The 27709-nt window shown below is 39.3% G+C and overlaps 1 protein-coding gene across 1 annotated transcript; it reads right to left on the reverse strand.

The window, feature by feature from the left end:
* Window positions 1–624: 624 nt before the first annotated feature.
* Window positions 625–27706, reverse strand: LOC124123411 (DNA-directed RNA polymerase III subunit RPC5-like). The gene is made up of 18 exons (XM_046486644.2): window positions 27558–27706; window positions 19060–19110; window positions 17489–17566; window positions 16085–16206; window positions 12469–12551; window positions 11929–12042; window positions 11094–11260; window positions 9915–10039; window positions 9388–9479; window positions 8242–8362; window positions 7192–7273; window positions 6615–6674; window positions 6055–6158; window positions 5369–5472; window positions 4602–5134; window positions 4348–4413; window positions 3415–3540; window positions 625–3003 (listed from the first exon to the last, which is right to left on the reverse strand). The coding sequence occupies exons 1-18, from the start codon at window positions 27588–27590 to the stop codon at window positions 2944–2946; spliced, it is 2121 nt and encodes a 706-aa protein (XP_046342600.1). The 5' UTR covers window positions 27591–27706; the 3' UTR covers window positions 625–2943.
* Between the last annotated feature and the right edge of the window lie 3 nt (window positions 27707–27709).

A 27709-nucleotide genomic window follows, 5' to 3' on the forward strand; every position in this document is an offset into this window, starting at 1 on the left:
AATAGCTTTACTAACGTTGGAATACTTTCATAATTCAGACAACCATTTAGCAAGTAGTTGGAGGTTTCTAATGTAACTTAAGCCACAACAAATACAAATATGTATTCCTCTAACGCTTCCTATTCATCACTGTTTATTACAGTAACTTTAAAGTTATAGTTCGCGAGAAGTGTGACGCAGTGACTTGCAATCAACCAAGTCACTGCGCATGACCACCCGATCCCCGTAGGGGTTGATGACAGGCTTGAAGCACGAGGTACTGGGGACCTGTTCTGACCTGGGATCTCCACAGGGAGACAAGCATGGGGTACTGGGGACCTGTTCTACGCTGAAATCTCCACAGGGAGACAAGCATTGGGTACTGGGGACCTGTTCTGACCCGGGATCTCCACAGGGAGACAAGCATGGGGTACTGGGGACCTGTTCTGACCTGGGATCTCCACAGGGAAGTGACCGAAAGAGCAAAAAAGAACCGAAACACTCCTAATGTTGTTTATTGCTTCTGCTTTACGATAATCTGGAACAAGAAAGATCAGACGCACACAAGTTTGTGTCTGCTGAGAAAGTTGTACCCAAAAGGCATTGCATCAATATCACCTACAATGATAAACACATGGACATACCAATACTTTCATTGTTTTATTTCTTTGAGTACAAAGGGTGTACAAAATATCTGTACATATAAGGTTGCTTGGGACATCCTTGCAGCCAACAGGAAACCAATAGGAATAACCAATACTCCCGAGACAATCTACCTATCTGACTGACAAGTCAAGTTTTTGTAAAATCCATACAAGCTGGCTGTCCAGCCTTTGTAATTATTATGACCTCATTATGTTTGATGTGACATGCTGGTCACGTCACAAATGACCATGGTCGTCCTTTGAGTTACCATGGAGAGTCTGATGGAAGTCACATCAAAAATTAAGTCTTGTAAGAACAAATCTGTAATGTGTCATGTTTGTTCTCATGGCGTATCAGCCTAGTCAGTTTGTAAAATCCTGCACACCTCACTTGTGACACATGTAAGGCTCATCCCGTTTCCATGGAAACAACATCTCATTGTTACACAACATATGTCACGACTCTCGTTCAAGGTTTGACAGATGCTGTGAATGTATTGTACATTGATTACAGCTTATCCGTACATCGACGTGCATGATGGGTTATTATGTCCTGCACCAGCAGTGAGAGAGAGGGACTTAACAATGATTGGACATTATTTCAGGTATGTCATGCAGTAGCCTAACGTGAGAGTACAGTGAGAAGTCATAAATATTGCAAACATGGTCATAACCACAAATACTAGCTCTCACTAACAAAGAATTCAGAGCCAATCACAACACAATATGGTTGTCAGATGCATTGAGTGAGTGAGTGAGTGAGTGAGTGAGTGAGTGAGTTGGGCTTTACGCCCCTTTTAGTAAAAGTCCAGCTATATCACGACGGGACAGCAGAAATGCACTTCACCCATTGTACCCATGATGGAAAACAAACCCAGGTATTTAGTGTCACGAGTCAACGTTTTAACCACAAGGCTCACTGACCGCCCTTGTCAGATAGTAAGTTTGGTTTAATGACTGGTATTTCAATCATATCCCGGCATGTCAGTTTCATGCGGAGGAAAGCCTCCCATGATGCAGGTATTCTTTGGTGAAAGCAGGAGTGTGGTGCTGACTTGAAACATAGGCAGGGGGTGTAGGTTTTAGGCACATCTAGAATACTCAACTCTGCACAGCGAATAGCAGCACCTTAAGACATCTGGCCTGATTGTAAAATAATGCAGCTGAGCGACTATGGTTTTATGCCGCTTTAAGCAATATTCCAGCAATGTCAAGGCGAGGGGACACCAGAAATTGGCTTCACACATCGTACCCATGTGGGGAATTGAACCCGAGCCTTCAATGTGACAGGCGAACACTTTAACCACTAGGCTACCCAACTGCCCCTAACGGAACTGAGGTGTCTATACTGAGGACAAGGCTGCTGGCAGAGCAGTGGATAGCAAATGGCTTGTGGATTTCAGCACTCCACTAGTCCTGCGTGCGGGTTCCCAATCTGTGACTAGTCTCGTTAGTCCTCAAATTAATATTGATTCACCAATCTGTGCTGTGTTGTATTTAGAGAGTACTTGTCACACGATCAGACAACTCTCAGTACCTGCTTCCACACAGCAACACCTTAAGCACGATTCTACGGCCATACGGGAAGCAGATACTGACTGCAGGCCTCATAATGAAGACTGAGGTTACAAACCTTCCATGTGATGGACAGATTGACCAGCACATTTGACACAAAATAACCTTGTCCCTTCAATACTGACTACCATCAGAGCTATGTATTGGGTGTGCATACCAAATTCACCTTGTATCGAGGAATGATGTACCAATGATACAACAAGACATTTCAGTGGGGAAAAAGATGATTTACAGATTTCAGTATTGGAGTATTTGTCCCTCATGCTAGCTTTACTGTCGTATGCATGTGAGGGCCCAGGTTTTGTTGTCATAAAAATTACTTGTTTATTCTTATACAATTCCGAGGGAGATACAGAACATAACATTTAATGCATGTAACAGACATCTATAGGGCTGAGTGTTAACTCAAGGCTTGTGTTGGAGATAAAGGCAGGTGGCTCCACGTGCTGAGAGTGGTGGCTCCACATGTTGAGAGTGGTGGCTCCACATGTTGAGAGTGGTGGCTCCACATTTTGAGAGTTGTGGCTCCACATTTTGAGAGTGGTGGCTCCACATGTTGAGAGTTGTGGCTCCACATGTTGAGAGTAGTGGCTCCACATGTTGAGAGCTGTGGCTCCACATGTTGAGAGTGGTGGCTCAACACGTTGAAGATGGTGACAGGTGGCTCCACAGTTGGCTGCAGGAATGTTTATGCTGACATCACAGGATTAGCTGACAATGCTCCCAGCAAAGGAGCTGCCCTTCATCATGAGTCTGGACACGCCCCCTTTAAGTACCACAGTGCTCCACGTGTCTCACAGTATTCCTGAAACCAGCATAGACACATCGTCACACACTTCACTCCGAGGAGGGGAGAGACTGAACAAAGTACATTGCCTTTAACCTAAAAACTGAAATATGCAAAATGTGTAACTACCCAAAAAAGAGTTCCCTAAGTGCTTCATGTCTCATTATGACAACTATCGAAGTATCAAGACTCTTTAGCAGATCACTTACGTTGTGCCACAGCTTACCCAGAGCAGTGTTTCATATCCCAGCTTACCCAGAGCAGTGTTCCATATCCCAGCTTACCCTTAGCAGTGTTTCATATCCCAGCCTACCCTGAGCAGTGTTTCATGTCCCAGCTTACCCTGAGCAGTGTTTCATATCCCAGCTTACCCTGAGCAGTGTTTCATGTCCCAGCTTACCCTGAGCAGTGTTTCATATCCCAGCTTACCCTGAGCAGTGTTCTACAGTTAATGTCAGACTGTTCACTCCCAGTGAATTCCAAAATCTTTTTCTTGAAAGCACTTGTCTTCACTCGGCAGCTTCCACGGAACATATCAAACAGGACCTTCCTTACCTGCAAGGAATACATCATCTTTGAGCAGAACATGGCGGCACACCATCAACAACAGAAGTTCTGTATGCATATACCAAATATACCAAGTATTCATAGGGCACTTGCAGGGACAGTTACACTAGAAGTCCTTGGTTACACACTTAGACAAAGTAAGGCTAGAAGTCCTTGGATACACAAAGAAAGGCTAGAGTGACGGAGTGAGTGAGTATGGTTTTACGCCGCTTTTAGCAATATTCCAGCAATAGCACGGCGGGGGACACCAGAAATGGGCTTCACACATTGTACCCATGTCGGGAATCGAACCCGGGTCTTCGGCGTGACGAGCGAACGCTTTAACCACTGAGCTACCCGACCGCCCCAAGTAAGGCTAGAAGTCCTTGGTTACACACTTAGACAAAGTAAGGCTAGAAGTCCTTGGTTACACACTTAGACAAAGTAAGGCTAGAAGTCCTTGGTTACACACTTAGACAAAGTAAGGAGTTAAAGGTCTTAGGCTGCATTGAAGTCATTGTAGGAAGCCACTGTTTGGATACTAGGACTCTTAGTAAGAGTGCATGAGTCAGGTTCTATGCTTTTAGCAATATTACTGCAACACAACGGTGGAGGACGCCAGAACAGGGCTAAACACATTGTACCAATGAGTGGAATTGAACTTGGGACTTGTGAATGACAAGCAAATGCTTTCACCAATAAGCCACCCCATCACCCTGTCTCAAATCACACAAGGTCTCCAACAAGGGGCAGTGTTTGAATCCCATGGCACCAACCATACAACAAGGCATTCCACCGAGTCACCGATGTACTTACCCCATCGCTTTCATCCCCCACTTTGACAAGAGCATAGATTGGCTCCGGCTTCGTGTTAGGAGGCCACTGGAACACAAGGTGAGGTGAAATTAGGTTTTAACGCTGCGTCCAAGGTTATTGCATTTATAAAGCGACGTGCATCCACGTGTTTGTGGGTGTGTGGCTGCTTGTACTAGTCTGGACTGATGTCGATTTTATATTGCTTGCCCCCTGGGATACCGTGCGGCAGTTTAACATGAAGGCCCCATTCTCACCTGGTTATCTATTGACATGCCTCCAGCCTCCACAACAACATCCTCCAGCAACTTCTCTGACACCCCCGACCCCAACACGTGCCCTGGTGGACACATCTGAAGTTTCAGGGCGAAGAGTCGTTTCATTTCACTATGTGTAAACACTTTTCTAGTCCGTAATAAATTAGCCATGAATGACAACAGTTCTTCTCGTAGTTCAGTACTAATACCATTGGTTAAATTATTAGTATCACTGGTATTTGTGTCATCACTGATTGGACCATTTTGTGTCACATGGTCGGATTCAGAGACTTCCATTTGTTCTGCAATGTTTGAAGCAGAGTCGTGGATCTCCTCGTGGATCACCAGTGGTTCTGTCATTACAGGAGTTACCTCCCTTGTAAGACTGCCAGGTTTGGATGCAGGTTCCATTTCAATATCACTCTGATCCGAGACAGACCGCCCACTTAGTGTCCGTTGGCGTGGAGATGATTTGGATGATGTTCTCCGGCGCCGTGGTTTTTCAATCTTGGTAGGCGATTCCATTTCCGTTCCTGTAGGAAACAATCAAACTCACTGTCAATAAGATGCACGGTGAAGTATAAGTAATTCATTTGTAATCCAAATGTCTTTTGCATATCAAAAGATCTCCATCATTAAATAATCTATCAAGATGGGCGAGTCAGTGAGAGTGATTGGTTTAACTCCACTTTGAATATTGATACATCTTTGCAATAAAAGAAGATGGTAGATTCTATGATAATAATATAAAGTTTTCCTTAGCACACCTTTGACTTTTTTGTCTTGATCTTTGGGAATCTTGAACTGCTTGGCGAGGGCCTGGTACTTAGCATCCCACAGCATCTTCTGCCGCTGCACAATGTCCGTGTACCTGCACAACACACACTCCACCATCAAGTGTAGTCCTCACATAGCTTACCCACAATGATTAACAAGCATGTCTGCATCAATAGTTAGGACTGAAAGCAAAGATGAAAAATGGTGCGTGTGGTGGCATCTGAGTGACATTATGTCCTGATATTCTCAAGCAAGTCTGTTTTTCATTGTTGTTTTAAGCTGCAGTCTGCACTATTCCTGTCATATCACAGTGGCCTGTAACTAACAGAGTATAGGTTGATGGCATGATCAATGACCACTGGAGTCTGTGTATGTTAACACACAATCACCCGAGTTACAAAGCCTGATTGTTCAATCTCCATTTCAGTCAACAATGAAGTACTGGGGACTGAATCTGACCATGAATCCCTGCCTTTGTTAATGTTTACTGGCCAGCTCCAATAATGAAAAAAGTTTTGTTGAGCGTGGTGTGCACACTGATAAGCTTGGTTGAGACCTTCAGTATTCCTTACTCACTAATCAGTGAGTATCAGTGACCAAGACTTCTGACAAAGGCGTCCCTGGCAGAACATTTTGCTTATCACATGAACCAGGTTGTAACACCATGACTTCTCACCTGTCTGTGAACTCCTTGTCAAACTCACACACAAACTCCCAGCCCTTATTGGCCTTGACCTTTGACATCTGCTCCAGAATGTCTTTGACATCCTCGGCTGGTAGCTGGAAAGAAATAGACACCCCATCACAAACAATGTGTCGCCTTCATTACCATGTGTGTTGGGAATAAAGCCCCCATGACAGATGACTTGCTTCTTGTAGATACTGCAGTCAAGTCCAAATATCAAACTGGATTCACATAAGCTTTGTGTAAAACAAGAAACTTCAGTCTTGATGCCAAGAAACATCTTTTGCAAAGATTTTTTTAATCAAGATGTACTTGAAACGACCTACCTTTATCACAGAGGACACATCTTTGACCAGTTGAGCTAACATGTTAACAGATCCATGACACAAGACATGACCTACCTTTATCACAGAGGACACATCTTTGACCAGTTGAGCTAACAGGTTAACAGATCCATGACACAATAAATGACCTACCTTTATCACAGAGGACACATCTTTGACCAGTTGAGCTAACAGGTTAACAGATCCATGACACAATAAATGACCTACCTTTATCACAGAGGACACATCTTTGCGGACAACATGCCTGGACTGGGTGAACTTCCACATCTGAAACAGGACGTCACACGCTAGTTACTTGGTTTGCTCTACGCCACACTCAACAATACTCCAGCTGCATGATGGCCAGGAAATAACTGAGGGTTCACATGCTAGTACTTCACAAAATTTTACCTCAGTGTGGATAAAGAAGTCGTCATCCATATTATTGTTTGTGATTGTTGATATTTTGTTTGTTTGCTTGTTATTTAACAACACAGTCAACAATATTCCAGCTATGTGATGGCAGTCTGTAAATGATCGAGTCTGGACCAGACAATCCTGTGATTGACATCATGAGCATCGATCCACGCAGTTGGGATATGATGACATGCATCAACCAAGTCAGCGAGCCTAAACACTCGTTCCCATTAGTCGCCTCTTACGACAAGCATAGTCGCCTTTTACGGCAAGCAAGCATGGGTTGCTGATGACCTATTCTACCCCGAATCTTCACGTGTCTGTTGATATTTATTTCCACAATGCAAATCAGAGACTTTACCACACAGTTGGCAACATGACTGCTCACCACGTAGTCCCTGCCGCGACACAGGATCTCGGAGGAGATGCCGCTGTGCGGACTGCAGGCTTCCTTCGGGTACAGCACCTCACTGCAACACATGGTCAAAGCATGGGATGACATGATCCACTTCACATCTAAATGTCTCAACACTAACTTTGGGTCATTCTGCCATGATAAAAGCCACAAACACTCTATATGTAGTGAAATGAAGATGTCGTCAAATTGATGTCATCAGAAGATTATTTCTTACAGGTTGAATGTTCAAAACCAAAATCAATGGTGGACAGCTTATACAAACACTCACATGATGAGTTTTATCACAATACTTCAGTCACTTCCATGTGAGGTAATAAGTTAAACACGGAGTCAACAGAACATGCCAGAGTGAGTGAATATGGTTTTACGCCGCTTTTAGCAATATTCCAGCAATATCACGGCGGGGGACACCAGAAATGGGCTTCACACATTGTACCCATGTCGGGAATCGAACCCGGGTCTTCGGCGTGACGAGCGAACGCTTTAACCACTAGGCTACCTGACCGCCCCAGAACATGCCAGAAACAAGGAAGTGACTTTCAAGGTGCTGTGCCACGGTCGCCATGGATAAAGATACAGAACTTTGAATGAGTATTTGATATTACCTTTCAGTCCACAATGAAGCAGATTTGTTTTCAGTTTCTATTGTTGTGAAGAGACATGATGCCATATTGAACTAACATCAGGATCTAACTCTAAAATTTGATAATGCTGATAATCAGATTTGGTGGTCCAATCAAAATGCAGATCTCAGAGATGTGAGATGTGAGATGTGAAACCAAGACTGTTATCTTGGCACAGATAAGGGACACAACTCTGCACCGCATATGATGCTACACATGACAATGGTCGATTCAGAATCTATGTATTGCTAGCTGTATTGTCGTATGCACGGCGTGTCTGAGATGTGTTTCAGGAGACTTGTGTATCGGTGTGATGAGATCTACCCCGGTATTTTGTATTTAATTAATTAACCGCAGCTCGTAAGTTAACAGAAGCTTCCTTAATCATAAAGCTTACCTCTTGACGACCCAGCACCCCTGGACCAGCACCGCCACCTGCTGGAGGGAGCGGAGCACGGCTGCAGGGTCCGTCCCCTGGGGGAGCAGTGCAAGCAGCTGGGCGAGGCGGAGGACTTTCACTGAAACCACACAAATCTAACTGCAGACAAAACACTGTAGGGGTGCAACAACTGACCAAACTACTGATGACTCACAACTGTCTCGGGTCCAATGGGATGCGTGACATGGTAAAGTAGCAGTGGTTCACATTGAGGCCATGCTTAAACATTGATAGTATAAAATGAAAATATCGGGTTGATCTTTTATAATCACAAAATGTTCATGAATCTTATGATACCTCCCTTATTGCCAAACAACTTCCCAAGCACTCTGCCGAACTAAAGACTTGGGATATATAAAGTAGGGGTGAAACGATACAGCAAGGTTACGATATGATACATATCATGATACATAGGTCACGATATGATACATATCACGATACATAGGTCACGATATGATACATATCACGATACATAGGTCACGATATGATACATATCACGATACATAGGTCACGATATGATACATATCACGATACATAGGTCACGATATGATACATATCACGATACATAGGTCACGATATGATACATATCACGATACAAAGGTCACGATATGATACATATCATGATACAAAGGTCACGATATGATACATATCACGACACACATATTTACGTCAGATCACTTCTTGCCTAGGAACATTTCACAATTTCAGATCAGGTTCAACACGTAAAGCTACCTGTAGATACATAAGCGGCTAATTACAACCCATTTTGTGACATTTGACTGACAAATCTGCTCGGTGTCATTTTATGAGTATCAAGTAATTTTCTTTTAGCAAGTGTATCATGTATCGTATCATGGCCTGAACAATCACGCTGCACCAATGTATCACTTCACCCCTAATATAAAGGTACTTACTGGTACCCGGCACTATACCACTGCCATATTGTTGTCATACTATTGCAATAGAAACTTTGTTTTGATGGTCATCCCTGTCATTTGTATAACCTTGTCAAAGCCTCAATCTAACATGTCATGGGTGTTTAAGACAAAAGCAATTGCAATTTATTTATAGCAATTTGCGTGGTATAACGATGTATAAACATACCATTTGTGAGGAGTGTGCGCACTTGGTCTGGGAGTGGTAGAGTCCTCAGCTGGGAAAGAGACAGCACATTGTTGGGCATGGCCGGCTGGTCCCTGGAACAGACAGGACGTATTGGACATCAAGGAACTACTGTAGTTATGTGTGGTATATTATACTGTCTGTGGTATGCTATACTGTCTGTGGTATGTAATGTCTGTGGTATATCATACTGTCTGTGGTATATCATACTGACTGTGGTATATTATACTGTCTGTGGTATATAATACTGTCTGTGGTATATTATACTCACTAGCTGTGGTATATTATACTCACTGTCTGTGATATATTATACTCAATAAATCAATGATATGTATTTGATCATCATTTGTTATTGCTATTTATTTCAGACACCTCCGTTACGGGTGGTGTAACCATATCATACTCACTGTCTGTGGTATATTATACTCAATAAATCAATGGGATGGATTTGATCATCATTAGTTATTGCTATACCTCCGTTACGGGTGGTGTAACCATATCCTACTCACTCTGTCTGCTCTGTGGCTGGGGGCATCAGACAATGCATGTAGTCTTTTCCTGCCATCTGGAACTCTGACATGTCATCGCCCTGCGTTGCTAAGAGCAACAACCGCTCCGACTCTGCCATATTATCCTGCAACAAGATCTTACAGTTATAGCCTGTTCCTCAAAACAGAGTAAGGGAGATAACAATGGAAGGGAGACGTCCATTCACTGCCAACTTATCTAATTAGTTTTGAGGTAAACCCTATCCTCAGACCTAAGGCAACTACGCATGCACAAGGCGGGAAAATGTCACTTCTTCCCAGTGTGTACAGGAGTAAACAAAGAGATGTTTCATCACTACTCAATTTGGACAGGTTTTACTGCTGTAAAGTTAAGATCAACTTACAAAGAAAATACAGACATCAGACACTAGCAGTAATGGAGGGTATTGAAGAACGCAGTCTAAAGTAAGTTAGTTCTTTATATTGTGGGAGATGGACTCTCTCTCATCCGGCATCTGCTCTGGGTGCGGATGCGACCAAGTTGTCTGTGTGCAAGAAAAATATGTGCACTCCGAAATCAAGGTGCACCTACTGCAGTCACCTCTCAAGGAAGAACTTTGAAAAATTGTGCTATGCCTGGGGTGAGGTGAGGTGAAATGGGGGTTAACGTCGCGTTCAAGATTATTGCACTTATATAGCGACGTGCATGCACGTGTGTGTGTGTGTGTGTGTGTGTGTGTGTGTGTGTGTGTGTGTGTGTGTGTGTGTGTGTGTGTGTGTGTGTCTGTGTGTGTCTGTGTGTGTGTCTGCTTGTACTAGTCTGGACTGATGCCGATTTATAGTGCTAGCTCACTGAGATACCATGCCGCAGTGAATACCCCACTCAGACACAATATACTGACTCTGAGCCGACCAGTCCTTGTTTTAGCCCCTTAATGCCGAGCGCCAGACAGGGTAACAACAAGTACCATCTTTTAACGTCTTTTGGTATGACACGGTCGGGGATCGAACCCCGGACCTTCCGCTCTCCAGGCGGACGCTCTACCACTAGACCACGGAGGCGGTCCCGCTATGCCTGGGGCTGCCCCAAAGCTAGGGTGGCGAGAAAGACAGGATCCTTTATTCATGGCAATGATGTACCAGAGGTAAGGTATTCAAAGGATTTGGCAGCTTTACACTTCCAGCACAAGGTTGTCTTACCTCAATCCCATGGCACTCTACTTGTACCCATGGCTCTTCATTCATCCGCTGTTTCAGATATTCATAGGACGCCATTCTCCTGGCCTTTGCCTCCTCGCTCTCATGGCGGGCAAACTTGACGGTCACCGGCTTAGCCTCTTCCTCCATCTCGTCCTGGGACGAATCTCCTGGAAACACAAGGTCATGATAGCGAATCCAAACATCCTCTACTTCTACTTTTAAACAACAGGGTCACGTCAAAACATGTGATTAAAATTTGCTTGAAATCATCTTGTATTAGTGTCAAAGACAATTTGTCATTTGATGCTAAAATGTATGAGGAATTCTGGGATATATTTATCTCAGTTATTTAAAGTGTGAAATATATGTGATGTAATAGGCATAACCAGCATATGTGAAACAGAATTTTCACTTTCAGAATGATCATTGTTGATTGGATAAATCACAAACACCTGTGGTCACTACTGTGCTATTTCTCCGAATATGTATCTGATATTTAGATTTCGAAACATACATGAAATAATGCTGTGAGTGGTGCTGCAGAAATATGTCAAAAATAGCTAGACTTTTTATAGATACCTAATATCAGAGGTTGTTTTCAGTAATTTTGCTTTGCCTGAAATGACTGCTCTTGTGTGATGTATCTTGGGTTTTATTCACCACAAAGTGAGGTTTGAAGAGGAGGGACAAATATGTCCCTGTGGCTAACGGGGTTAAGGCATCACATGACTAACTGTTTGATTGGTTTTCTAGAAGTTGGTGAGTAAGTAAGAAAACGTTCGATAATCCATAAAGTTGTACGTTTTCTTAATCAAATGACTAGCTCTGTACGTACCCACATCGCCAGCAGCTGTCAGGTCGGGTTTGGGCCTGGTGTCTGCATGGTCCAGGTAGGAGAAACCAGGTCGCAGTTGCACCAGCCCGTGCAGCGGCGTCAGGTGCAGCTCACCTGCAACGACGCAGACAACATCATCACCAACAATGTCAACTAATGTGCAGACAATCAACCAAATGGTTACATAAGCTACTCTAAAGAACTTTGAAAAAAAGAGAAATGTCAGTCCTCAATGGAAATAAATAGGGCTGACATGTTTGTCAGAGATGTACCTGTGTTCTAAGTCACACATGTATTCAAGAGTAATGGCAACGGTGTAGAAAAAAGAAGAAGCTGGCTTATTGCTCATTGCCGTGAATATGGACAGTGCTCCCCAGTGATTGGTCACTGTCAGTGCTTTGGTAGCTCTAGTGGTTTATCAACTAGGACGGCTAATTTGTCCTGGGTAATATTATACAAATTCTTGAGATGCCTGAAAAATGTATGATTTCTTGAACGTGAAACTTGAGTATCCTCAAGTACAGCAGGATGGGGACTCACCATCCTTGAGGACTCCTGCTGCGTAGCGGTTTGTGGACATGCTGCATGTGGAGGAGGTGAGGACCTGCTTGTCCATCAGGTCACTGCGGAACACAAGCAACAACATAGTACTGTAGCTCACCTGGCAGGAATGAGTGAGTATGGCTTTACCTCACTCTTAGCAATACTCCAGCAACAGCATGGCAGGGGACACCAGAAATGGGCTTTTTATATTGTACCCATGTGGGGATTTGAACCCAGGCCTTTGGCATGCTGAGCGAACACATAAACCACTAGGCTAACCCCACACCCCTCACAACCCCCTAAAAACAGAGAAGCAAAAGAAACTACACTTCTCAGTTGATTTTATCATGTTTGATTTTCAATAAAATATCTTAAGTTAGCAACATGAGTTCCATAAAATGAACTGTGTCCTGAGCTTAGTCATGGCATTAATGTTTTGAAATATAATTTGTTCTTAAACTGTAAAAAAAAAAAAAAATTTGTGTGCATAATACACTTCAACTGATGTTTAGAAATCTTATCTTTGACAAACAATAAATTTGGTTTTGGGGCACAAATTTACATATGGAAAATGTTAGGGTCATGTAGGTTGCAAGTTCATTTCTTACCCCAGTCTTCATTGAACCAATTTATTTTGACATAAAATTACCCAGCCACAGATCACTTTTTACAAACTGTCACAGGAACGAGTGATGGTGAAACAGACATAATCAAATTTAACAACAGTTCTTTCAATTTTCAATTACATAGAGGATTAGAGTTCTAATTGTGACAGATTAATCACGAGTGTGTAGATTTTTCGGTAACAACCGAACACAGTGGTTAATCCTTTTTCTCCCATTACAATACGCCATAAAAAGTCGAGCTCGTAGTTGAAGATTTCCCGTGTTTAGTAACCACTCGGGATTCCCCCCAGCCTCGTTTTCGAATATGCTCAGTAAGACAACTGTAACATAAACAGGTAAAAAGGTTCTAGCGAAGACAACTTACACAAAGTTTCCGTGACAGGCAAGCCACTTGTTAGCATTCGTGTTATGTTTTTTGTTAACTATTAAAAGCTGATGGGGGTAACGTTTTGAGAATTAGTAATGTGATTTGATATTTGTTAATGGTTTTGGATTTCTCGGCCCATAACTTTATTTGCATTCGTCTCGCCGTGACTATCATTTTCAATGCGCAACACTAAATAGGCCCACCTTTTTAGTGTATGTAAATACGTTATTCGTTTATTTGTTCGCTAGAAACAAATGTTATAAACCCAATTAAGAGGAAATTAAATATTGTCTTATATATTGTGAACTATTGTTAACGAAAAACAAGTGCCCAAAGGAACTGTCAGCAGGATTGATCAGGCAAGATTTTATAATATTACCAACTCAGGCAACTGATCAGCTGATTACATCTCAAATCCTTCAATGGATTGTAAATTTTTTGGACGAATTTACCTCTTTAAAACTAGTTTTACAGTGAATAATTTAATGTGTAAAATGATGAATACTGCATGTCATCTTTTTTACAATTTTTTTTGTTCCTGAACATTGTGAGCCCATGTGTTTTTATGATATAAAAAAACCCCTTTCAGTTGACAGTTTTTCTTTTGAACATAATATTTAACATCATGACACCAAATGTTACTAAATGAGTCATCTAATTTCCCCATATTTGTGAATGACAAGAAACAATGTGAATTTGACAAGCACAATAATTTTTTTTGTGTGAAACATAAATACATAGGATAGTATGTAAACAATAAATTATCAGTTCAGTAGTTCTACAAATATTTGCAATTTAATACCCTTGTAATTTTACATTGTAATCTTACTGCAACAGTTACCTCCAAACTTTATTCTTTTGTTATTTTATCAGATTAGAATTAAGACTTACTGATAAGGTAGTTTAAAATTAACATGATCTTAAACATTCTTTTTATCTTCATGAAAACAAGACATAATAATAAATATGTATTTGAGTGACCTGTTCATATGTGATTTTTTTTTGGCAAAAAGTATTTAAATTAAAATTAGACATTCCTAATGCATTTCTAAATAAGTGGGTTTTTTCAGTAATCATGGTAAATAATAAATCTTTGGTTTAAAGAATATACTTGAGACAAACCTAATTCTACATGTCTTAATACTCTGTATTGTCTGTAAATTCTGAAAATAATTGACTGTGATATTGAGTTTCTACCTAAAACTTATAATAAGAAATTAATTTTGAGATTATTTCATCCTATCTAAAATACACAATATATTTTAAGATGCATAAATGTACATCATTGTTGAAAAAAAAAGAATATTGCTTTTGAAAAAAATACCTAAAAAAGGTTGATTGGTGCCCACCATCTTTATCTTTATCATTTTGTCTGCTCCCTATAATAAATCAAAATAGTCAAGAAAAAATATAAATACATATATTACTTTCTGGAGTTTATTTGGATTTAGGTATGACTTAATATATTCAAGTTTTAACGGGGTAATGTTGGTTTTTCATAATGAGTTTCTTAATTGTCCTGAGATAGTATGTTTAAATAATTGAAGTCTTAATGTTTAAAAAATACCAAATAATTATAGGCCAAAATACATTAATTATATTGATCTTGGTAAACTCCACCTGTTGAAAGGGGAAACAACTGCTGTGATTGCAAAACATCTTGGTCGTGAGATGTACGGTCCGTCCAGCAAAGATTGATCGTTTCCTGCATTAAAATTGAGTATTGCTCTAGATCCAAATTATCTGAGTGTTTATTTTCTTAAAATATGAAATTTAAGTCTCGATTAATTTAATAGATCTATGAAATATGTTTTTGATCGATCGGCTCTAGATCAAAACTTTGTTGGAACGTGACATTTCTTAGGTGGTTGACAGTTGTTGTTTTTTAAAAATACCAAACAATATGGTTTGTTTCACTATTTCATCGGTATTTTTACATGAATTAATTAACTGTTTCATGAGCTTTGTTATTAGCCTTGAAAACGCCCAGTAAAGAATGTACCGGAGTTGCTCCCCTGGTCCCGTAATATTGATGCGGTATCTCGCTTCGGTTACCGTCTTCTCATTCTGCAACTGAATCTGGTACATTGGGAAGCCGAAATTCTCTGATATATCTCCATATATCATACCCCTTCTTCCCCCACGAACTTTCCTTCGGTCATCAACTTTCGGCAATGGAAACATTGTCACAACGGTAATGTTTTGCCTGCTGGGGATTTCCTGTACTAGACGACCTGGGGTATCCCCGATCCGAAAATAGTGCCGTCAATTATTTTTAGCCAGCCAATCAAAACACGATGACACAACCCTCCACTCTCAGGCAGCCAATCAGATTAGGTGAAAAAAAATAAACCACTGCGAATAAACCACTGCTGGCGATTGAAGATCAAGCCCTGCTATGGGAGAAACAGAAAATAAACTCAGTATACTTTCTTTTGCCCCTCAGTTTATACAGCTGATTAAAGTGATGCTTAATTTATTTTGCAAAAGGATGTTTTATGTATGTACAACCAAGCCGAACATGTCAGTGGTAATTGTAAACACACAACCCCAATCGGTGTCAGCTCTTGTGGCTTGCATAGAGTGTTGTGTTCCGAGCACTCTCCTGATTCTCACTCACCTGCCATAGAAGCGCTCGCCCTTCCTTGTTGCAGAGGTTCCGTCCACGTTGAGGGCGATCTGTTCCCCTTTACTCCGGGCGTAGTTGGGGCTCCGCGTGTTGATGTTCAGCTCAAGCTCAACCTGTTGTCATGGCGACAGTGTGACTATGATCATGATACACAGTTGTTGTGAACCTTCAGTTTAGTTTGTGGTGAATGGGTAGTGACTGATGAACAATTGCTGGTACCACCCTGTCTTCACTTGACCATGTTTACAAAATTTATTTCACCTTAAGAACAAACATAATTAATAGAACGGAGTAATTATTGTTGCTGACGTCAGCAATATTACAACAATACTAAACTTAAGCAGTTTCCAGTTTGTTATAATATTCCAGAATGGTTTTGTACTGAAATGAGTTATTTGCCCTTGTCATTGATATGAACAAGGCAGACTTGACTGTTTAAGATGATTCTGGAGGGGACAGTCTCTAATAGGCTGGCAACATCTATACAAGGGCGACAAGAGGACGATTCGAGGCCTTTTTTGGCTTGACTTGTTTCTAATCTACTTACATGTGCTGTTTGGAAACACAAGAATCCAAGACATCCTCAATCTCATTAAAAGATCTGAGGACATCCCATTACGGGTCATGTCAGAACGACCTTTCTTACCTGATCAGGGAAGTGACATTCGGAACAACATGGTTTCTAATCATGCAACCTCGGAAAGGTAAACGCGGTGTAATTCCAAACATCAGTTATGGCCTGTACGACTGATTCCATCATAATCATCGTCTATCTCTCGCTTCCATAGATGAACATTTGAACGGAGGAGGCGTTGCACCGTACATGGGAAGCACTGCCATACAATCGTTCATTTATTGGTTAGTAAAAGTTCATGAAAGGTCATTCTGGCGTGAACTACAATGGGATGTCCTCAGATCTTTGTTTAGCGGTAACGAGAACTAAGATCTGATTTTAATGAGATTGGGCCAGCTTCCAACACTATTCTGCATTTAAGCACTGAGACAGGCATTTCAAGACCTTCGAAAGTGTGTGACAAAACTCTCCATATTTGTGAGTTGCTTACATTAATTCTCGAGCCTGTTACTTATTGCAATCTGACCCATTGTATTGATGTTTTTATTGTAAACCTGAAACTGTGTCAGATACTGATTTGACACTTGAGTTCTGTGCATAATGATTTCTAAGTTAGACTGTGCGTTTCAGTTTGGAAATGACAATGTGCTAAAATGTGGAATAACTACTTTGGAAACTGTTGTTGATCTGTGTAATTCATGAAACTGCCTGTTTATAGATGTAATCAATTGCTTGCCACAAACACTTTGTTAAACATTCTAGATATATGCCGAACTATGCTAAATATATGTGTACCCTACTGACGTGATGATGTCTCTTACCTTCTTCTGAGTCGGCTTGACCCGAGCAGACAGGTGTGCGACTGAATCGTACGTCATGTGAGCTGGCCGCACCGGGTACTGCAACATGCCACATGCAACAACATCAGCCCATGTACACCTCTCCTGCAACACTTACACCTTCCTATACTCCCAACTACCACTGGGATAACACCATGCACAACCAGGGACTTATCCAGGACTTTGATAACTGCCCCTTGCAGGCAAATTTGGGCAAGAAATTGTTATAATGCTCAATATTGGAATCTAAAAAGTTCTTATTCTTTTACATTCAGAGATATTTCAACATTGTATTTTAACATTGTATTTTGAGACTGCATTCAATGAAATTATATAAAACTTAGCATTAAAACCTCTAGCTCTTTATTGGTCCTGTTATAAGTGAAATACATGTTACCTCTACAAAGCTATAAATTTAGTTATAAGTTTTTTACATAAATTAGAAAAAAATTTAATACCAGTTTTGGAATTGTTAATAACATTTGCTGCAGACTTGGAGCCCTGACAACCCTCAAATGCTAATCGTTTTGAATAATCTTAGAGGTGGTAAAAACTGTGGTAAATATATCTGTAGTAATTTAGTAAATGTCTATGGCAGCAACTTAACTGCTAGTAAACAAAATATCAAGTGCTGTCATGACCAGATTTGAACAGCAGTCAACAGCATTGAGCGAATCTTTCCAGAATAGTTTCATACGAGAATGACAGTTATCTACCCTTGTTGTGTACATGACAAGAGGGTGATAGAGGCCCTTTTTGGACCTGACTTGTTTCAAAATTTACTTGCCAAGTGCAGTTTTAATAACTCTTTGGAAACACTGAAATCCTGCCAGCTTCCACCAATATTCTGGAATCAGGAACCAAGACAGGCTTCCTTTAAGTCGATCAACAGTGACAATATTCTAAACATTTTGGCGTGTGCTAACTTTAATTCTAGGGCCTGTTACTTATTGCTGCTACTTATTAGACCCATTGTGTTGCCATTTTGCAAACTTCAGTTGCTAAACTACAGAGACCCTTACCAAGCTAACTTGTCATAAGAAACAACGAGGCAGTGAGAGCTCATATGTTAAAATAAGAAAAGTATTTTCTTCATACATATTTTTTATGTAGACTAGTGCTTGAACATGTTGAGGTTACTCACAGACAAAATAACCTGTTGTGTCTTAAAACTCCAAACCAAAGGCCAACTGTTTGAATCTAGTTATGAAATTTCTTTGCTTTATTGACAAGGGATCTTACCTACAATGTAAGACCTGTGAAGATCCAGGTTAGACTAGCTCTTCAGCAACAAAAGTTTGTCATAAGAAGTGACTAACAGGTTCGGGTAGTCAGGCTCTCTGACTTAGTTGATGCATGTCATCCAATCCTAATTACGTAGATCGATGCTCATGACATCAATCACTGAATTGTCTGGTCCAGAATCGATTATTTACAGACTGCCGTCATATAGCTGCAATTTTGCTAAGTGCAGCGTTAAACAAACAAACCTACAATGTTAGCATTTTGAACTAATCCAGAACACTGATCCAGTTCTTGTTCAATTTTCTTACCTGAAATAGGCATAAATTTTGTGCCAAGCTCTTTGAGAGGTACACGTTAATCTGGAAAAAAACAACAAAACAATTACTCAGTTGTAATCAATCATTTCAAATGGAATCATCAATGTGTCTACCATGTCTGAAAGGAAATTACAACTATGGTGCCAATCACATAAAATTCAGATCTCAGTTCTCGCTACTGCCAAACAAACATCTGACGACATCCCATTATGGGTCACATCAGAATGACCTTTCATCCAACCAATCAGAGCATCGCTTACCAAATCAGGAAAGTGACAGTTGGAGTGTGTTTTCTAATCATGCAACCTCGAAAAGCGTAACACAGGGTATTCTGAACGACAGTTCGACAGCATATAATGGTTCGGTGATGTATGACTGATTCCTTCAAAAGCATCATCTATCACTCACTTCAATGGCAAAAACATTTGAAATGAAAGTGACTTTCCAAAGCCTATAGGACGTCCTGCCATACAATCTTGGCCATCTATTAGACACTCTAGTCTCACAGCGAATATTCACCTGATGAAGGAGTAAGTATATACTCCCAAACGTTGTGTTCCTCATAATAAAGAAGTTGACATTCATAAATTCTCTTCCTTATTCGAATCTTTTGTTCAGTTTTCAATTTTTAAAAGCAGAGTCTGCAATAGAAGTTGCCAGTTTGAAACTAGTGCCATAATGCTCGAGAAAGCTGCTTTCTGATTGGCTAGAGTCCAGTTCTTGTAACCAGGTAGTCATATCACTGGTCAGTCAAAGTTCGCAAAAAATCGTTCTGATGTGACCTGTAAAAATGATGTCCTCATATCTTTCTTTAGCGGTAGAGGGCAATTGAACATGACGTTGCGAATCACAATAGTGAAATCAAGAAACTACGTGAGGAGCTATCAACCGAAAGAAGCCGTCTTTTTCAGCTAGAGAAACAGGTTACCCTTAAGGAAATCCATGACAGAAAACCAAACTTGCTCATCTATCGAATTCTGGAATCCCCGGAAAAAAATACAGAACGGATTGTTCGGGCATTCCTCGTCGATAAACTAAAATTCTCACAAGCCCGAGTAGATGACTATGGAGCAGGAAACTACTACGAGAAACCTGGATAAGTATCCAAACTGACTTGCCAGCCATTTTAAAGAAGAGACGAGCGATTCTGAGTAGGGAAGCTGCATCAATTCATGACACTGATAACAAGATCTGGACAAGGATAAGAGTTGTCGCAGCCAAAGTCATCCTGGAGACCAGGAGTCTTTTTTTTACGGCATATAGAAACTGTAGAATTTGTATTATTTTTGGGAGTAATTTATTTTCCATAGTCAACATTTTGACAGATTGTTACATGTCCAGTTTGGGTCGTAAGATAGGTTTCTACACACAGACAAAATGTTGGACACTCAATGTGTAGAGTTGTACTCGTCGACCTCCTGGCTATTTATAACATGCACCCGCAAGTCGAGAGAAGTAGGGAAAACGAGTGCAAACATGTGTTGCCCCGATGGATTCTCGCAGTTTTGTGGCAAGGACAAGACATTATTTTGTGGCGATTCTAATTTGTCAGTGTATATTCGTGAGGACATTTGGAACTGCTTATTCACAAGCACAATATGTAAGTAACAGCGTGAAACAATTTAACTATAGCCTGTTTGCTTTAACCCGTCTCTTCATATTGCTACTATATGCATGTGCTATATGTGCTGGCAGCCGTGTTTACGCATGTATAATGTATATATGTGTTTATTTACGGGTATATGTATATGTGTGTGTATGTCCATGTAGGTGTATATGGATAAATGTATGATTATGACTATCCTACTAATCCATGGGAAGGTAGTTGCCTTCTCCATCTCAAAAGCCAGAGCTCATGGCAACAAAGGATATTTCTTTGTTTTTATTCTCTTTATCATCTTCTATCGTTATGCAAAACAAAAACTCATTCCAGTTGGTACATGCCGATATTTCAAGAGAAAGATGAATTAGTAATACATGGGAGTAAATGATAAAATACATATAGTCTCAGTTAATTGTAGAGGCCTAGCTGCAAAGACCAAAAGAAAAGAAGTCATGAATTTATATAGAAAAAAGAAATTCTCTATCATTTGTTTGCAAGATGTTCATATTTCCAAAGATAATGAAAATCTTATGAAAAATGAATGGGGACTTGATAGTGTTATTGCACCGTACAAGTCAAATGCATGAGGTGTAGCAATCCTCTTCAACAACAATTTTGAATATAAAATACACAAGACTTGTGTTGACGATAATGGCAATTATATTATTTTAGACATTACGGTAGATGGTATAAAGTTTACGCTCACCACAGTGTATGGGCCAAACTCCAATCACCCTTCATTTTGAAAAACATTATTTGAAAAAATTTATGATATGGGTAATGACTCCTTAGTAATACCGTATTCAACGTAATAAGCGCCCAGGGCGCTCTCAAAATTATGAATAGGGGGCTCTTATTAGAATATAATTTTGATGGAAAAAACAGAGTTGAAAGATAAATTTCGTGGTTCATGCTGACAGCCTGAAATGTTTATATACGACAGATATATATATCCAGAATTTAATTGCCCATAATTAAGGGTGCATATAACATACAAGTGCGTATTATACGCGAATAAATAAGTCTTGTGTACATTGATCAATCGGAAGGGGTGCTAACTGGGATTGTTCACTAGCCAATATGTTAGCAATTATCGCCGTGGGCGCTAATTAGAGCGGGGTGCTTATTACGTCGAATACGGTATGTGGAGATTGGAACTTTGTCCTTGATCCTTCAATAGACTTACAAAACTATAAAAATATCAACAATCCTAATGCAAGGAAATTAGTCTTAGATCAAATTGAATCATTAAACCTAATAGATGCATGGAGAGAACTACATCCAAACAACAATACATTAACTGGGTGGAAAAACAACCCTCGTCAACAAGCTAGCCTAGACTTTTTTCTGGTGTCTGAAGATCTTTTTAATGTCACAGTTCATTCTTCAATCTCACCCGGCTACAAAACTGATCACTCCGCCATTACATTGTCGCTATCCAATCACCAAAATAAAGAAAGGGGGAGAGGATATTGGAAGTTTAATACATCATTACTACGAAAAGATGAATATGCAGCAATGGTAATACATATTTTAAACAAAACTAAATGTGAATACGCAGATCCTAAATATGATAATGAAGATATTAAAAATATCCCTGAAGAACCTTTGGATCTTACAATTAAAGAAGAAGAAATGAGAGGAATTCAGTGGTGAAGGGGAGAAACCAACTAATTACTTTTGCCAATTAGGAAACAGGAACTATACAAATAAACTTATCAATACTATTATTACTGATAAAGGTGAGGAAATAACAGATGGTTCTTTAATAATAACCGAACAGAAAAACTTTTACAAAAAAATCGATAGACAATATTGACGCTGAAAGTTTCGATTGTTTAAAAGACATAATCACTCCAACTTTAAATAAAAATCTTTCAGAAGAACTAGATGAAGAAATAAAAATTTAACGAGATAGCTGCTGCTATAAAGTCAATGAAAAATAATAAGAGCCCGGGACTGGATGGTTTTCCTATCAAATTTTTCAAATATTTTTGGAAAGACATCAACATTTGGATCTATCGCTATATCAAGGACACTTTCAAAAACAACTCTTTAAGTTTAACAATGAATAAAGGAGTTATAACATGCATTCCAAAACCAAATAAAGATAGACGTTTACTAAAAAATTGGAGGCCCATTTCTCTTTTAAATGCTTTATATAAGATTATTAGCACTTGTGTAACAAATAGGATAAAAAAGACACTGGATCTCCTTATCAACGATAACCAGACAGGATTTATCCCGGGTAGGTGTGTTAGCGAAAACATTAGACTCTTATATGACATCATCTCCGAAACAAAAATATTAAAGAAGAAGGCCTATTAATATTAATTGATTTTGAAAAAGCCTTTGACACAGTTTCTAAAAGATTCATTATGAAGGTTTTAAATAAATTTGGTTTTGGAACTTATATGCAAACATGGGTAAATATCCTGATCTCAAACTCTACTCCTTGTGTCATACAAAACGGTCACTTGTCATCATTTTTCGGCAACGAGAGAGGATGTAGACAAGGAGATCCGATTTCCCAATACTTGTTTCTTTTCGTCGCAGAAATACTAGGGATAATGATAAGTAAAAATACAAATATGAAAGGTACAGTCCTTGGAGAAAGAGAGCACGTAATAGGTAAATATGCCGATGACACCGAACTATTTTTAGATGGCTCAGCAACGTCTCTAAATGAAGCAGTAAATACACTGAGTAAGTTCTATAGAATGTCTGGCTTACAAATAAACACAGACAAAACTAAAGCTGTATGGATAGGCTCAATGGCAGGGAGTTCACTCACACTATGTCCTGATTTGACATTGGACTGGCACAACGCAGACTAGGATGTACTTGGAATTAAACTAAATGCTGATTTGATAAACCTTTGGGTTATCAACACTAGAAAAAGACTGGAAACAATTAAAAGAATTCTTTCAAACTGGCGGAAACGCAACTTGACATTAATAGGCAAAATAATCGTAATAAAAACCTTGGCTTTGTCAACTATAGTTCATATATTAACCACTTTTCCAAATCCCCCAAAAGAATTTATAAAAGAATTAAACAGCATTTTTTTCAATTCCATATGGAATGGAAAGAAAGACAAAATAAAAAGAGTAAACCTAGTTCGAAAATATGAAGATGGTGGCCTTAGAATGGTTGATATTACAATGTTTATTTACTCACTTAAGGTATCGTGTATCAAACGATATATTTCCAAACAAACAGCTACCCTCTTTTAGGCTTTCCCTTACAAGACATCTTTCGTTTGGGTGCTAATATTCATAACACTTCAATATCACAAAAACATTTTGGAAAGACACATTAGACGCTTGGACCAAATATATAAAAACTCACAAAATAAACAAAAAAATTGTTAATATAATTTTAATACAACCATTGTGGTACAATAATAAATGTAAATTTCCGGATTTCATTATCAGAAATTGGTATACAAGGGGTATTTGCCATGTACAGGATTTATGTGACTCGAACGGCTTTATTCCATTCCCTGAGCTGAAAGTAATGTATGGAATAAAAGGTACCTTATTAGACTATAACCGTTTGCTCTTAAACATCCCTAAGCCATGGAAAAATCTTGTTTATGATTCAAATAATCTAAACACGTGCAACTAAACATTTCTTCTCCATGGCTTGATTTACTTGAGACAAGCAAAGGTTCTAGGATATTTTATGACAACTTCGTTTCATCATCTAACTTTCCAGAAATTTGTGAGAAGTGGGAACAAGAATTTAACAATCAAATTAATTGGAAATATGTATTTTTACAATATAGAAAATCTACAATAGATACAAAACTATTAGAATTCAAATTCAAATTCCTACACAAAATTATATACCCCGGGTACACTAAAAAGGAATTGTTAATGATGAACTTGGTTGACAACAACCTATGTTCATTTTGAAATTCAGACAGTGAAAGGGCTCTCGGTTTTTTACCTCGTTTTGGGCTTTGCAAGCCAATCATTCTGTAAACTATCATTATATGGCTTGTGGCCCCCAAAGTATTTTCATTTTCACTCATACCCGCAAGGTATCACCCTTTCTACATATTTTCATTTTATCTTTTTAGATCTACCCGCAGGGTTCTAAATCATTTTCATATATATTTCAATTTACTTATGCAACCCGCAGGGCTATCTTTTTAGACTTCTTACCCGCAGCGTAAGTTACCTTTCCAACACCGAGTCAGCCCACGAATCTTATGCCAAGTATTGTATATAATAAACATTTGATTGTACTCAATTGTTTTGTTGTCACTGCACAAAATGTTAATTATATATTTTTGTTTGTGCAGTGATCAACATATCCTTTCACCTATTATTAACATTCATGTCTACAAAACAGATGTATATATTTGTCACCTACGTAAGGTTTTTCATTTTATTTCCAGTTGTCATTTATCATTCAGAATCGTCTGTGAACGATTACATTTCTTCTCTGTATCAAGTTACTATTTTCTAGCCCAGAATGCAAAATATTTTTCCCTGGGCATGCGCAGTACTACGGATGTGCAACATTTTGTTTTTCTATATTAACAACAAGAGCCTCAATGTCGTTCAGCTTGTTTCCATTGTTCTCTCAGCTGTCATTACGACCCTCCATCCATCCCCATCTCCACCAAGGGGCTGGCTCGGAAGGGGCTTTGCAAGCCAATCATTCTGTACACTATCATTATATGGCTTGTGGCCCCCAAAGTATTTTCATTTTCACTCATACCCGCAGGGTATCACCCTTTCTACATATTTTCATTTTATCTTTTTAGATCTACCCGCAGGGTTCTAAATCATTTTCATATATATTTCAATTTACTTATGCAACCCGCAGGGCTGCCTTTTTAGACTACTTACCCGCTGCGTAAGTTACCTTTCCAAAACCGAGTCAGCCCCCGAATCTTATGCCAAGTATTGTATATAATAAACATTTGATTGTACTCAATTGTTTTGTTGTCACTGCACAAAACCCCGGGTACACTAAAAAGGAATTGTTAACGATGAACTTGGTTGACAACAACCTATGTTCATTTTGCAATTCAGACAGTGAAAACATCGCTCATGTATATTTAGAATGTTCTTGTGTTAATGAATGCGGGGGTGAATTTTAATGCCTTCATTAATGTTACTTTCGGACATGTTTTCATTACAAAACAAGACATCTATTTTGGAGATACAAACATCTTATTAAATCACTTATTGATATTAGCAAAAAGACACATTTCGGTAACACATATTAAAGGAGTAAAACCATATTTTAAGTCATATAGAAATATACTGAAAGATATTAATCATGTTGAATTGTTCCTTGCAAAAAAGCACTAAAAAATGGAGTTTAATGGAGAAAACCATAATGCAGACGGACTAGCTTCCTTAATCTGTATCTCCTGCAATTATTACAATGTATCAACTTTATCATGTATCATGTATCACTTCCTGTACATTTTTCTCATTATAATTAACATGTAATTTGATGCCTCCTATGATATGATAACTATGTACCCTCTGGAATGAATAAAAACAATTTTAAAAAATAAAATAAAATGTTTGGAAATCGTTATCATAAAGAAATAAATGGAAAGATCTTGAATCAATTTGTAAAATAACTTAATATTTAGGCATTAATAAACTGTCTAAGTAAAAATGTTAGTTATTTTACACATTGAATAAAACATATACACACGATAAAATGAGCAATGCTCAGGTGAAATATTTAATTTGTGTTTTCAAGTCCAAATAGTGTAAACGAATATTACACAATACAAACAAGTGATTTCCTTATTATTTCAAAGACAAAACTGTACTTCATCTTGTTGATAAATGTGATGATACCCCCTCATACTATCAATAAAAGTGACAAATGCGCTTAGGGATGATGCAGCACAGGTTGATAACTATTCAAGATTTCTGGCATATCATCCAAGTATCCATGGGGGGAAAAATATCAAAGGCAACAACCAGTCATGGTGATTTGTGAGTGATCAGTGCCACTTTAAGGCATATTTGACTCCTTGTTTCCGAAACATTCATCTTTCAGGACATCAAATATTTTCATTGAAAATATAATTTGTCAAGAGCTATATATATATAGACACTATGACCCTGTAGACCTGTGAAGATTCCGGGGTAGAAAAGGTCTTCAGCAACCCATGCTTGCTGTAAAAGGTGACTATGCTTGTCGTAGGAGGCGACTGATGGGATCGAGAGGTCAGGCTCGCTGACTTGGTTGATGCATGTCATCGATCCCAATCGCATGGATCGATGCTCATGATATTAATCACTGGATCGTCTGGTCCAGACTCGATTATTTACATACCGCCGCCATATAGCTGTGTGCGGCGTTAAACCACAAACCAACCAACCATGACCCTGTAAACATGTATAACATAGTGACTAAAGCAGGATACTTATCCGGGTATTCCAGTTTCAGGTGACAAAATAAATAGTATACACAGTGTCGCTTATAACATTGTCAGATATAATCAAAAGCGTGTGTCTGCAAATGCAACATTCTCAACAAGTTGTGCAATTCTGATTGAACAAAATTACACAGCAACTGACAGATGAAAATGGAAAATACATTCTTACGGGATGTGCAGATGTCTTTCAGTGGCTTGAACCTTTTAAAAATGTATATAACTAGAATTATGGATTTACATACTGAGAGCTCGACCCCTCGATCGTGAAATATCTAAACTGAAGAACGGTCTAACGTTGTTGACTTGTAGGCCTACATCGAAAATTTGTGTCATGTCATGCATTACCCGGCATCAGCTGGACTCTTCAGATAACTTAGATAAAAGACAAGCTTCTTCTCTATTGGTCATTAATGTTTCTATGCCCTAGTTTCAAGAGCATGTTCATAACCTGTTACAAACCTCATGTTCGACGGGATCATCATCGTCCGCCATAGTGGTCGCGCACGCTTACTCAATCGGAATAGCCCAGTGTAAGTTTCAATGTCATTCGAATTTTCAAGCAAACGTAGCCGATCGTAATTCTCCGATATGATCCGAATGGTTTCAGCAGC

Source organism: Haliotis rufescens, unplaced genomic scaffold, assembly GCF_023055435.1.
Source record: "Haliotis rufescens isolate VD_foot unplaced genomic scaffold, xgHalRufe1.0.p SCAF_20, whole genome shotgun sequence".
Taxonomy (NCBI): domain Eukaryota; kingdom Metazoa; phylum Mollusca; class Gastropoda; order Lepetellida; family Haliotidae; genus Haliotis; species Haliotis rufescens.